This window comes from Propithecus coquereli, unplaced genomic scaffold, assembly GCF_000956105.1.
Source record: "Propithecus coquereli isolate 6110/MARCELLA unplaced genomic scaffold, Pcoq_1.0 Scaffold633, whole genome shotgun sequence".
Classification (NCBI taxonomy): domain Eukaryota; kingdom Metazoa; phylum Chordata; class Mammalia; order Primates; family Indriidae; genus Propithecus; species Propithecus coquereli.
Genome location: NW_012152319.1, coordinates 541,517 through 554,894, shown reverse-complemented (window position 1 = coordinate 554,894; position 13,378 = coordinate 541,517). Strand labels below are relative to the sequence as shown.

Below are 13,378 nucleotides of genomic sequence, written 5' to 3'. Positions count from 1 at the left end.
GTGTTTGGGGACGAAGGTGAGAGTGAGTGGGTCCTTTTGGGAGAGCAGCTGAGGGACTCCCCATCCTCTCGTTTAGATTTTGTATAACTTTAGTGCACTTGGGGGACACACGCATTTTTAGAGGGAGAGTTCAATTTTGATAGTGTTTTGGATAAAATTCTTTTGTTTTTCCTGAGATAAGGGTCTCGCTCTGTTGCCCAGGCTGTAATGTGGTGGCATCATCATAGCTCACAGCAACCTCAAACTCCCAGGCTCAAGCGATCCTCTCTGCTCAGCTTCCCAAGTAGCAGGGACTATAGGTGTGAGCCACCCCATGCCCTGCTGATTTTTTTTTTTTTTTTAATAAAGAGGGGTATCTTGCTATGTTGCTCAGGCTAGTCTTGAACTCTTGGCCTCAGGCGATCTTCCTGCCTCAGCCTCCCAAGGTGCTGGGATTGCAGGCGGGAACCACCTCACTTGGCCATGTACATAGGTTTTATCCCCTAGTGGCCTGCCTCTGAATGGTGTTGGCGTTTCAGCTGGCAGGGCCTATTGCCTGGTAGACTTTGCCGTAGAGCGGTGGGTAGTCGTCCCCTTCGATGCCCGTGAGAGCTTTGCTCTCAGATGCCATCACCTGCAGCAGCAGCAGCCCTGCCTTCCCTAGGCGCTCGTGTGTACTCAGGGAAAAGCCTCTGGTCTCAGTTGTGCAGAAGGCCTTGGCCTGTGTGCATGTGGGTAAGACAGGACAAGGGTCATCTTCGCAGTCCTGCGGCCACACCTGCAGCCTGGAGTCGACAGGCTCCGTCTGCCCCGCAGTCCCGTCCCGCACGCTTCTCTGTGCCGTCATCTCCGCGTTCCCAGCAGGCTCCCACTGCACGTTTGTTGAGATTGCCCCGTCCTCAGTGCGCTAAGAATGAAAACAGGATCCATGTTTATGGGTTGAGATTTCCACACATCTTTGCAAACCGAATGTCATAATTTACTCGGTTCCCCGATGGTATTTATAACTTCACAAGCCATTTCTAGACGGCGTCTACTGTTTCCATCATGGAGGGGTCTTTGAAGTGTTTGGCATATAAGAGTAATTGTAAAGTAGTTTCTGAAATAGAAATCAATTACAAATAACTTTTTTAGCTGAACTTTAACGTTTTGCCATTCCTTTCTTTTATTTGAACAGATGATGCTGGAGGGTCTTGAAATCCTTAAAACCAGTAAACCAGCCTCTGTAACCACAGTGCCGAGCCCAAACGATGAGGAATGTTCAGAGAACTCCACACGGGTCTCTCACCTCTAAGCCGTCACATGTCCTCAGAGAGCCACGTGGGTGTGTGGCCCTCAAGGCTGGGTGAGAGTCCCCCCTGTAGGTGTTTGAGTGTGCAGGAGGCGACACGTACACACTGCAGCTGTGCTTTGTAAGGACTGACGGACAGCTACCTCGGGGACCAGCATCGCTGGGAAGGGATGGACGTGGTGTCCCGCTTTCTTGCGACAAGGTGGTGTTTTCCTGATAAAAGGGGGGGAGTAAAGACTGTACGAGCAACAGTAGTTGCCAGAGAGAAAATAAGAACTAGATACATTTTATAATTTTTATGAGGGAACATCTGTTAACTGTAGAAAACATTTTAAAGGTATGTTTGTTAATAGTAAAGAACATATGGATACTCCGAATCCACACTGAATCCACTAGTGAAAATGGTGTTTTTTAAAGAACAAGATCAAAAGGGCTTCTTTGGAATTATGTCATTTTAGTAACTTCTGTTCCAGAGAAATGGAAGGTCTACGGGCCTTTTCAGCAGCACAGTTTAGTGTCACGCAGGTCCCCTTTGTGACTGATAATGAGACAGTACAAGATAATGAAAAAACAAGGCACAAGACCAGGTTTTAAACTTCAGATTGTAAATTCCAAGCTTTCCAAGTCTTTATTCTCTGGGGTAAGGCTCAAACTTTCTGTTCTTATCTCTTAAAAATCTCTTTCCATTGCCCATATTGAGGGGGTTTGCACACAGTGAGTTGGGCAGACCTTGTAAAGGGCCTTGCAGCACGTGCAACGTTCCCAGAGGCTACCCAGGTGGGAACAGCCACTCTGGCTGCGCTGGTGCCCGGGAGCTTCTCTGATGGTGCCTGTGGCAGAGGCTCTCGGGGTGGTACAGTGAGGTCTTTGAACGAAGGGTTGTCTTTGGAAACAACAAGCCCTGCGTGGTTTCAGCTCGAGGCTGCTCATTTTGAGTGACATTTCTTGCCAAGCCCCGTGACCCTCACTATTGATGGCACCGCAGCTGCCACAGGTGCAGAGAAAGTTGTTAATAAGAAACACAAGGTTGGGGTATGTAGGGAGTGAGAAGCCAGAGACCTGCTGCAGACTTTTTTTTCCCCTTTTTGAAGCATGGAAAACAAATTTTTATGCCACTCTGGTCATAAATAAATTTTTAACTTTAACCCTGTGTGCTCAAGGTTTCTTTAGTTATCACGAGGGTCGCTATCACATATTTAATGAGAATTTTTAGCTGGAGTTGCTACCCAGTTGTGAAATCAAGTAAATGATTACTTGAATGTGTTTAAATTTTTTAAACAGCAAACAGTATATCCCACTGCTTCACTTGAGTAGCGTTAAAAAAACCAACATTATAAATTGTATTTTCAAAGACACACTTATATAGTGTGATCAGGGATGGATATCTGAAAGTTGGCCACAGGGTATAGAAAAATTCTGAGCATAGAGGGTTCTGTGGAATAAACTGGAAAAGTTAGAGCCCATTATATGAAGAGCTTTGAATGCCGTGCTGAAGGACCTGAGGCGATCTTGCTGTAATGAATGTATGTATCTAGTCAGTTCTGTTGCATGCTTGTTTTAAAATGCAAGTTTATTCCAGTGAGTGATATATTAGAAACACCTTGAGCATAATGCATTTGTTTATGTATATAATTTTGTCAGTGACATTAGGTCAGGGGATGACAAAGTATGGCCTATTGGTTCACTTTCTCAAGCTAGTGTAGTTGTTACATTTTACAGTTGCATTTAAAATAGTTATACAAGTACCTACTGAAGAGCCTCCTTACTGCCTCGCCAACGCCTGAAATATTTACTGTGGCCCTTAAAGAAGTTCGCTGATCCTGGCACTAAGGGAATGCGGTAAACTGCACCCAGCTGCGTGGAGCTTCAGACGAACACACCAAACTCAGCCTGCTCAGCCCGCAGTCGCCTACCAGCGGTTCACGAGGAGCCACGCCCTCCCACGGCAGGTGTGAGCGTTTGGGACAACGCTCCCTCCACCCCTTCTGACACCCACTTCCACAAATGGACTTTAGGGCTTTTTCAAGATAAAGTGCCATATTAATTTTAGTATTTGTGTATTTCTTAACCATTTAAAGTATCTAAAATCAGCAATTTTTATTAGGTTGTACCTATTTTGAGTGCAGTACCCCAACTCTTTTTCTGTAACCCTGTGATTTTTATTGCTTTTATGGTTTTATACTTTTGCATTACATGGTGGTTTTCAGGAATGTGGACGTGTCGCATCGGAACGGAAATGACTGTACTAGGTAGGATTGCTGACAATCTGAGTCAAAGTTATGAAAAAATGAGAACAGCCCAGGCAAGAGATAAGGGACACAGAGGTCATGTAGCATTTAAAGGAACACTTCATTGTTAAAGCTGATGTCTTTCAAGGCAGAGAAAGAAGCAGATGATAGGGTGGTAGTGCCAATACTATAAAACAGGACAGAGGAGGAGGACAAGAGACTGGCTTCTGCGATCTGCAGTTCAGAGAGCAGCTCTCTCACTGTACTGTAAGCTTCTTCAGAGCAAGAACCAAGTCTTTTTGAGACTTAATTTCTTAAGCACAGAGTGCATTCTGTTGTTAACGCAACAGTGAGTTGTTCAAAACTGATTCCGTTACTTCTGGAGGCTACTCCTTGGTTAGCACTTGGGCCCAAAGCAGTCTTTTTTTTTTTTTCTTTCTTTTTTGTGGTGAGCAATTTGGTTTCACCAAAGCAATCTTAGAAGATCACCCCAGAATTGTCTTGTTCCATTTTGAAATGGAAATGAAGTACTATTAAAAAGTGTGCAGCTTTCTTTCCTACACGTATGTATTTAAGTGGAGAAGTCAGCTGTTACTTGAGAAAGCTTGTATTCTTCAATATTTCCTTAACAGAAATTATACTCAGAAAAATTTAGATTGCATTGAAGCAGACATATTTCAATTTCACCATTAAAACTTTTTTGGCTTCTAAAATGGTACACTGGAGACATCTGAAATTAGAATATTTTTATTGATATTTTCAATATTGAAAAAGTTTGTCTGAAACAATTTCCTTAAAAGCCAGGTTCAACAACTTATTAACCACCCTATAACTAGTACATTTAAAAAAGAGTTTTCCTTAAAGAGTAGAGGTGCAAGGCAAGACCAGAGTGAAGACTACTGGAATGGGGTCTGAATAGTCCTTAACTGAAGTGAGCTATAGCCTCTTTGGCTAAAACAACTGTGATTTTCCTTAAATGGCACACCGCTGGTCCTGCTTGCTTCAGAATACTGCTTTTGAGGAGCCGTTGGGCTATTAAGGGGACTGAACAGTGATGCACCTGACCACTACAGGGCTGCTGGCTGTTCGAGGGCACGCCAGTTCCTAAGAGGACTCTTGATGGCTCTTGCTGCTCTCTCGGCCTTCAGTGTCTGGATACTGAGAAAGATCTAGAGTCAAAACTCGGCTGAACATGCAGTCATCTTGCTGAAATGGAGAGAAGACAGTGAAAAAATTCAGTTCCCCTAATTAGGGAAAAAGTATTAAAGTAAAATAAGGGCCATTATTGAATCAGGATTTGCATTAAAAAGGAACCTTCTTTTACGCAAAAGGTATCAATTATCTGCATTTATGTCAGGTTTTTTCTGTATTATCTGGTAGGAGAATTTCCATTTATCTTGCGGCATGTTTCCAGGTGGTCCCCTAACATACTGTAGGCACAGGAAGGTAAATTAATTTTTATTTTTGCTTAAAGGAAACCTCAGGAAGTAAAAACTATCCAAAAACTGATGACTTGAATTAGTTGCTCCACTCCATTAGCTCAGGTAAGTATTTTTGAGTGGCTTAAAGGTGTGTTCAAATTCTAAAATTTACTATACAACCTGAAACTTCTAGTGAATTTTTTTGTTTTTTCCTCTGATGTTTTTGGAAGATAAACGGTTCCTTGTTCTACTACAGTGCATTTGTTTTTTGTTTAAAACATTCAAACATTACGGAAACATGAAATACAATATTAACAGTTTACTGTGTAAGTTAATGCATACTATTTTACAAAATGAAACTAATACACTGTTCTGTAACTTTCCATTTGCTTCTTTCACTTAAAATATATCTTAAATCTCTATGTACTATCATAGGAAAATAATCTGAGTAGTTACTTTTAAATCTTATTTGATTAAAAAGTCATTTAAGCCTCAGACTCCATTTGGAATTGTTAATTATAAAAGGAAGACGTGTAGCTGTCAGGGTGCTAAGAGGAGTTTACAGTGGCCACTCCACTCCCCCTCTCAATTTATCTTTACCTCGGGATAGATGCCTATTAGTGCGTCAGCTTTGGAATAGAACTCTTCTTTTAGGGAAATGATTATCATCTGAACCTGTTCTTGAGTCTGCTCTTTGATGTAACTTGACACCTGGGAGGAAATAAGAAAAGGCCTCGTTTGGGCTCTGGGGACAGTGATTTCACATTGTCTCTTGAGTTTGCCCATTTTAAGTGACAAGGACTTACTTGCCTTTTTTTTTTTTTTTTAACAGTATCAAGAATAATCTTTATTAAGACCACAATTAGTAAAAGGTTATTGAGACAGAGTCTCGCTTTGTTGCCTGGGCTAGAGTGAGTGCCGTGGCGTCAGCCTAGCTCACAGCAACCTCACACTCCTGGGCTCAAGCGATCCTCCTGCCTCAGCCTCCAGAGCAGCTGGGACTACAGGCATGCGCCACCATGCCAGGCTAGTTTTTTCTATATATATATATTTTTTAGTTGTCCAGATCATTTCTTTCTATTTTTTAGTAGAGACGGGGTCTCGCTCTTGCTCAGGCTGTAGTTGCCTTTCTTGTATGTAATTCGATAAATTCACCACAACTGCAGAAATGGGAATAGCTTAGATTCTAAAAGAGCTAAGTAAAAAAAACAATAAACTTTGTTAAATCTGTGATTGAACTTTTAAGAACATTTTAAAGAATAAAGCTTCACCTTAAAATACTATCATGTGCATACGCAATTAGCCTTTATAACAAAACAAAAACTCTAGATATTTTTTGAGGGTGAAGAAGGGCTGGTATTTAAATTTCCAACTTCCTATTTTGCCAGCTCAAAGCCTGAAGATGGGAAAGGTGAGGCAGTTAGGTGTGTTGCGTGATCCATAGTTAAGTCACTGGGGTAGAGGTGAACTCCGGGCTCCTTCAGGAAGCTCAATTCCAAGGAAATGAGAATAAGCAAAACAGACTCAATAGAAATGAGTCTTGGTGAACAAACTACTCAGAACTTGGAGAATGAAAGAACTTAGACTCAAACTATCAACAGTCTCACAAGATACTTACCAACTCCCTAGATCACTCTGAGGGCCTGGAGTGGGCCTTCTCCGTGTGTATTGGTCCTGACTGCACTCAAGCTACTAAGGGCACAAGCTTTGGAAGCAGGAATGGCAGCTGAGGAATGAATCACTCGCTAAGGTGAATGACGAGAGAGGAAGGAAACTGCCCATGGCTAAGAGGCTGAATTCGTAGAAGGAACTCCAGCATTAGAGGTAATGGTAGTAGCCATTGTGACGCAGGACTAAAGAAAGGTCTAAGGAGAGTCACAAGAAAAGGAGATGAGACACGAAGCTGTATGGCACGCACTTTGTGTGGAGAGTTGCCCATTATAAATGTTGGGCACCCTGATCACGGAAGGGAGTGGAGACTATTTCATAGTTGCTCATATCAATTCAGCAGTAGTGTCAGGAACATAAATCTCAAAAGGATAACGGAAATTAAGAGGTTTTAATACATAGGATGGGTACTAATAGGAGTCCTTAAGTAAGACCTAGTACCTGGAGATGCCACCAATGCAAACATCTAATGTCAGGTATCACATCTAGAAGATACAGATACCTTAAATGCAACCAAGGAAAGATGTATCCACAAAGATTTCCTCCCCACAAGATCTTGGACACAAAGTGCCAAAATTAACCTAAGGGGAGACTTCTCCTCAATGAGTCAGGTCATGGAGTCCAGTCACCTGATGCAGACTGGCTGGTATTCAAGAGAGAAATCAAGACGTTCTTTTGTTTCTGTGTTTTCTTCCTCCAGTTACCATGAATCTCTGGCAGACTTTTTTTGGAGTTGATAGGATGTTCTTGTGTATCCCGTGCCATTTTAAAAACGGCCTTACGGACTATGTCTTAGGACCATGACAGTTGGGGCATAGGTGAAGCATGAGGCATTAAAGCTTTCTCTGGTTGTCTCAAAAAAAAAAAAACGGCCTTAGATTTGGGTTAGATGGATACAGCCTGGGAAATGCTGAAAGACGATGCTGATGCCGTTAGAAGGTACCCTCAGGCTGCAGCTACTTGATGTCCCCTGACTCAGGCATTTCACATGAGACTCTGAGAAATCAGGGAGGGCAGCTTCAGAGGTGCAGAACCTGCTGGGCATCACCCTAAGACTGAAAACATCTCTCAGGGTGGGCTCATTAACCAACCTCACAAGATTAGGTTATAAACCAGAATGCCAATTTACAAATAAGTAACGAGAGATATATCCGTCAGCATGACCAGAGTAGCCTCCCTGTGAGCAGCCATAAATGCAAAGCTCAGTCACTTCTGGAAGATGGATGGGCCTGGAATCAGAACCAGAAGAGTCTGATTCATCCATCTCTAAAAATGGCAGTAGGACCATGATACCAGAACTCTGTAGGCTGGAGCTCCCCCCACCTCCCCTGGGCAGTTTGCCTCTGTCCTTGGTTCACATTCCATGGTTGACCCCATTCTTATGTTTAAAAGTCAATCTAGTTACAGTCAAGATGGGTGGGCTGAGAGCTGGGCTTTTCGGGTGGGCTCTGTATATTTACCCCACTCCCTGATCTTTCGGGGCTGACTAAAATTTAACTCTTAAGAGTGAAACTGTTTTCTTAGTTCTTTCATTGTCTCAAAGACTGAAAACAGGATCATGTACAAGTATAGTAATTGGATACATTTTGATAAAATTGGTGAGAGAGAATTTAAACTTTAATTCCTGTAGAATTTTATTTAGAGATGTTATTTTTAGACTTTATTAAACAATGCATTTGATCCATAAGACCAAACAGACCTGGCCTGCTATTAGCAACTCTCTAATTCCCAGCATCTAGATTTTGGGAGAAGCAAGTTATGCCAGTAGTAATGCTGTTAGTAATGCAGTGATCCTCATTTGGCCTTGTGTTGACTGCCCATCAACTCTTGAGGGTCCTCTACACCTTTAATGAAAACTACCCTAAATCATCTTCTTGTTAAATATTTAGCTTAGATTTTAAAAGTACTGATTTTTAATCAGCAGTTTTCATTGCTTGTCCACAACCCTGTTTATTCAGGATAAAACTGCCTTCTGACTGCAACATGATCCTTGAATTGTAGACATTCTATTGAAAATTAAAAGCAGAAAGAAACTTACTTTGCCAATGTTAGTATTGTCCAGGGCTGCATCCACCTCATCTAAAACAAAGAATGGAGCAGGCCGAAAACTAGAAAAAAATTACAATCAAGTAAGTTACAATTTTCTATTTGTTTTACAAAGACTTAGACGAAAGGATTAACAGTATTTGGAATGAATAAAACACATTCTTTTGGATATTTCTATGTAATAAATGACCTCCATGTTCTTAAATCCAGTGCTCAGTTATCAGTGTGCACCCTATGTGACCTATGTAAAGAGTATTTGGGTTGGTCACTTCCTTCTTGAAACACTGCTCTGTGACTTGTGGGGTGATAAGAGTCTACTTCCTCCCACCCACGGCTCCTTCTGAGTTTCTTCTGGTAACTATTTTTTTTTTTTTGAGACAAGAGTCTTGCTCTGTCGCCTGGGCTAGAGTGCCATGATGTCAGCCTAGCTCACAGCAACCTCAAACTCCTGGGCTCAAGCAATCCTCCTGCCTCAGCCTCCTGAGTAGCTGGGACTACAGGCACATGCCACTGTGCCCGGCTAATTTTTTCCATTTTAATTGCCTGGCTATTTGCTTTCTATTTTTTAGTAGAGACGGGGTCTCACTCTTGCAGAGGCTGGTCTTGAACTCCTGACCTCAAGTGATCCTCCCACCTCGGCCTCCCTGAGTGCTAGGATTACAGGTGTTGAGCCACCGTGCCCGGCCTCTTCTGGTAACTCTTCATCTTTCCAACTCTTCAACACTGCAGTGCCCTCGGGGCTAATTGCAGAGCTCTCCTATATCTGCTTAGGTTCCTTGGTTGAATGCATCTGGTCTCAAGGTTTTAAGTATCATCCAAATATAGGTGGTTCCCATACTTCCCATACTTGTATCAATATTTCTATCTCTGAACTTCTGTCAATAGTTCTGACCTCTCTTGTGGACTCTTGCCTCAAATGTCCAACTGCTTACCAACACTTTTATGTGGGTGTCTAATATACATCTCAAACTCATGCAAAACCAAACTCCTCACCTGCCCCTTCAAACCTAGTCCCTCTGTGGTCCTCTCCATCTCACTTAATGGCAGCTCTTACCACTCCAGTTGATTAGGCCAAAACCCATGGAGTCATCCCCGCCGCCTCCTTCATACCTCACGATCTCTCTGTTAGCAAATTCTGTTTGCTCAAACTCCTCCTCACCGTCTTTCACCTTGATTGTTACAACTGTTTCCTAGTCCTGTGCCTGCCACTGCTGCATAGTCTATTCTCCATACGTGCCTGGCTCACTCTGGCCTCAGGGCCTTTGCACTGCTGTTCCTGTGTCTAAGAATGTTCTTCCCTTAGCTGTCCACATGATTTGCTCCCCTAATTCCTTCAAATCTTTGCTCAAATAGGCCTTCCCTGATGACGCTAATACTGCAGACTCTTCCCTGCCACTTACTATCTCCATCCTCTGCTTTTTTTTTTATTCTCTCTATTAGAGAATTAGTTTACTAATTTACCTTATTTATTATTTGTGTTCCTCAACTTAAGTATCTTTGAGGTAGTTACCTTGTTTTGTCCACAGCTATCTCCCCAGTGCCTGCAACAGCATGAGGCACACAGTAAGTATCAGTAGGTATCTGTTGAATTAATGGAAGGGGTGCCACCTAGTGACCATCCTATTCTGCTCAGATTACTTGTTCAGAGCGGCCTGCTGCTTTCCCAGAGTCCCCTTGCCACATGGTCCTCTCTTTTCCTTTCCTGTGGTGGCCTATTCTTTTTCCTTCTGGAGACCAGGAAAAAATAATTGTATGTTTACATTCCTGGTCATAGAAATAGAGAAGCAGTTTTATCCGTACCTTAGATCTTCATCTAATGCTGTAAATGTTAATTGACTTAAGTCATTAATTGACTTAATTTTAGTTAATTTTTTGTTTCTTGATTTATTTTACAAAGAAACAGTGCCACCATCAACAGTGGAAATAAGGAGGTTAATTATTTTTTTAGAAGAAATACTTTGCTTAACATTCTTTACTAAACAGCAGATCTCTGAATATGGATCAGGAAAATAATATACAAGTTGGGGTATTTTTGGTTGTTTTTGTTTTTTTGGCAATCCTGATATCGGGCAATTCCAAATTTTTTTATTCTTTCTTTTCTATAAATCTGGAATATTAGTAGCCATTGATAATAGAAATTGAATAAAAATCTGTCAAAAATTGAACTCTCTCTTAAATTTGCTATCTAAAGTGTTTTGTTTTTTTTTGAGACAGAGTCTTGCTTTGTTGCCCTGGCTAGAGTGCCATGGCGTCAGCCTATCTCACAGCAACCTCAAACTCCTGGGCTCAAGCGACCCTCCTGCCTCAGCCTCCTGAGAAGCTGGGACTACAGGCACGCGCCACCATGCCTGGCTAATTTTTTCTATATATTTTTAGTTGTCCAGCCAATTTCTTTCTATTTATAGTAGAGACGGGGTCTCGCTCTTGCTCAGACTGGTCTCGAACTCCTGAGCTCAAATGATTCTCCTGCCTCGGCCTCCCAGAGTGCTAGGATTACAGGCAATTTGCTGTCTAAATTGTTGTAGGCCTAAAACATAAACGAATTAGCTGAAGAAAATAGTTTTATATCACATTTGCTAAAGACAAACAGCAGACAGATCTGTAGGAAGGTCCACTTGGCTTCCGCCCTGGTATAAACTGAGTAGCTTGCTGTGATCTTACCTGTGCACGGCAAACAGGAGAGCCAAGGCTGCCACGCACTTTTCTCCCCCTGACAAATTGTCCATTGGCATAAACCGTTTGCCTGGGGCCACACAGTTATAGCTAATTCCTTCCAAGTAAGGTTCTTCAGGGTTCTCTGGACTAAGAAATGCCTGAAACACATTTATTTAGCAATATCAGAAAAGCAAACCAGTAAATTTCAACTTAGGGTTGCAGCAGAGTTTAACTGCAAAATAGTCTATTGGTTAGGTTTTCTTCAGTTTTGATAGAAAAATATCAATGCCTGTAAATAATGTATTTAGTTCTACATGTAATCACAGACAACAGGGTTGTCTGGGTAGAGGGTGGCGGAAAACATTCTAACATACCTGAGAATCAGGCCTTTCCACCAGACTGCCATGCAAACCTTGGCAACACATACCACAGTCTTACAAAAACAATCTTCATTCAATTCACTCACTGTTCAGTTCATCAAGCATTTACCGAAAACTTATCATGGGCCAGGTACTGTAGATACAGGGGTGAATCCTTACTCTCAAGGAGTTAATGGGTTTATTTTAGTCTGTCTTTACTGAAAATAAATTATGGATATTGATAATGGAATGGGGGTGGTTATAGCAAAGAGACTATCACATCTGGATTTGAACCCTGCCTTTAGTTCTTTCCCTCTCCTTTGTTACTCTGGCCAACTCCACAGATGAATCATCTTCCCAAGATCCCCTACACTGTCCCTCCTTCACCACAGAGGCCCACAGTTCTATTAAACCAAATTAGCACCAGACAGCAGAGTTTCAGAACTGGAGAGAACTTGGAAACCAAATGAATTAAGCCACTGATTTTTCAGAAGAAGAAACAGGCCTGGAGAGGTTTAGACTTGTCCAGGCTGGCCAATGTAGCGTGAAAGGGATCTAGAACACAGGTCATTAGATAACCAACCTTCATCTGACTTTGCCCCGTAAGTGAGTCACTTAAATAATGTGGCTATGGTTATTTATTTCCCACCAGGGAAAAAAAGCCACACTACCAGTAACAGAAAATTCCCATTAGCATTTGGGGGTGAAAAATACATACTTGGGCACTGTTGTTTCTGCAGAGTTTCTTGTAGATCTGATCAATTGAGATTGAGATGTGCTCAAAACACTGGCTGAAAAGATCGTATCTCCTTTTTTTCACCTGTTCAAACTCTTGCCTACACATTCTGGCTTCTTTTCTGCTGGCCTCAAAAGCTAAGAGAGAATCAATGTTCTTTATTTTGCAGACCATTAAGGGAGTTCTTTTATGCAAACTTTAAAGCATGAAATATTTTCAAAACTGCATTTTGAGTTTGATTGTCTTGAGTAAATCTACCTTCAAAATACCTCAACTATTAATGTAGCTCCAAGAGCATGGTTCTTAGAATCGATGGGCCCTTTTTCTAATAGGGCTAATTTCTAAATAACAGTGACAAGTTCTGACAGAATATTTAATATGCCTATTTTTCTGGTATGAAAAAAATATATATATGTTCTAAAATAACCAATAAACCTGTTTTATTGTTTTGTTTTTGAGACAGGATTTCACTCTGTTGCGCAGGCTGGAGTGTAGTGTGATCACAGTTCACAGCAACCTGAAACTCCTGATCTCAAGTGATCCTCCCACTTCAGCCTCCTTAGTAGCTGCCATTATAGGTGTGTGTTGCCACACCTGACTAATTCTTAAAAGTTTTCTGTAGGGACAAGGTCTCAGTATGTTGCTCTGGCTGGTCTCAAACTCCTGGGCTCAAGTAATCCTCCCACCTCAGCCTCTCAAAGTTCTGGGGTTATAGGTGTGAGACACCAGGCCCAGCCAATAAATCTGTTTTAAATTAAAGCAGAATCCTTTTCAAAATGGGAACAATTAGTGATCTAGTATTAAAAGTACATGTTAATATAAGACAACAGAGGAAAAGATATATAATTTAAAAAGGCACAATCCAGGAGGGACTGTTGGCAAATGTTTAAAAAATCAAAACACAGGCCGGGCGCGGTGGCTCACGCCTGTAATCCTAGCTCTCTGGGAGGCCGAGGCGGGCGGATTGTTTGAGCTCAGGAGTTCGAAACCAGCCT

The 13,378-nt window shown here is 41.9% G+C and overlaps 2 protein-coding genes across 3 annotated transcripts in view; one reads left to right on the top strand and one right to left on the bottom strand.

Moving 5' to 3' along the window:
* FAM118A (family with sequence similarity 118, member A) overlaps positions 1-1,522 on the top strand; it is a 30,953-nt gene extending 29,431 nt beyond the window's left edge. The window contains exon 9 of the mRNA XM_012659778.1: positions 1,157-1,522. Coding sequence (XP_012515232.1) covers positions 1,157-1,176 — 20 coding nt within the window. The 3' untranslated portion in view covers positions 1,177-1,522. The remainder of the gene's footprint in view (positions 1-1,156) is intronic.
* Positions 1,523-4,568: 3,046 nt separating this feature from the next.
* SMC1B (structural maintenance of chromosomes 1B) overlaps positions 4,569-13,378 on the bottom strand; it is an 80,772-nt gene continuing 71,962 nt past the window's right edge. The window contains exons 21-25 of one of the 2 annotated variants that reach the window (XM_012659786.1): positions 12,366-12,520; positions 11,295-11,446; positions 8,626-8,695; positions 5,520-5,630; positions 4,569-4,704 (exon numbers count right to left, since the gene is read on the bottom strand). In XM_012659786.1, the coding sequence (XP_012515240.1) occupies positions 4,603-4,704; positions 5,520-5,630; positions 8,626-8,695; positions 11,295-11,446; positions 12,366-12,520 (590 nt within the window). In that variant the 3' untranslated portion in view covers positions 4,569-4,602. The remainder of the gene's footprint in view (positions 4,705-5,519; positions 5,631-8,625; positions 8,696-11,294; positions 11,447-12,365; positions 12,521-13,378) is intronic. The other variant, XM_012659787.1, reaches the window with a different exon arrangement.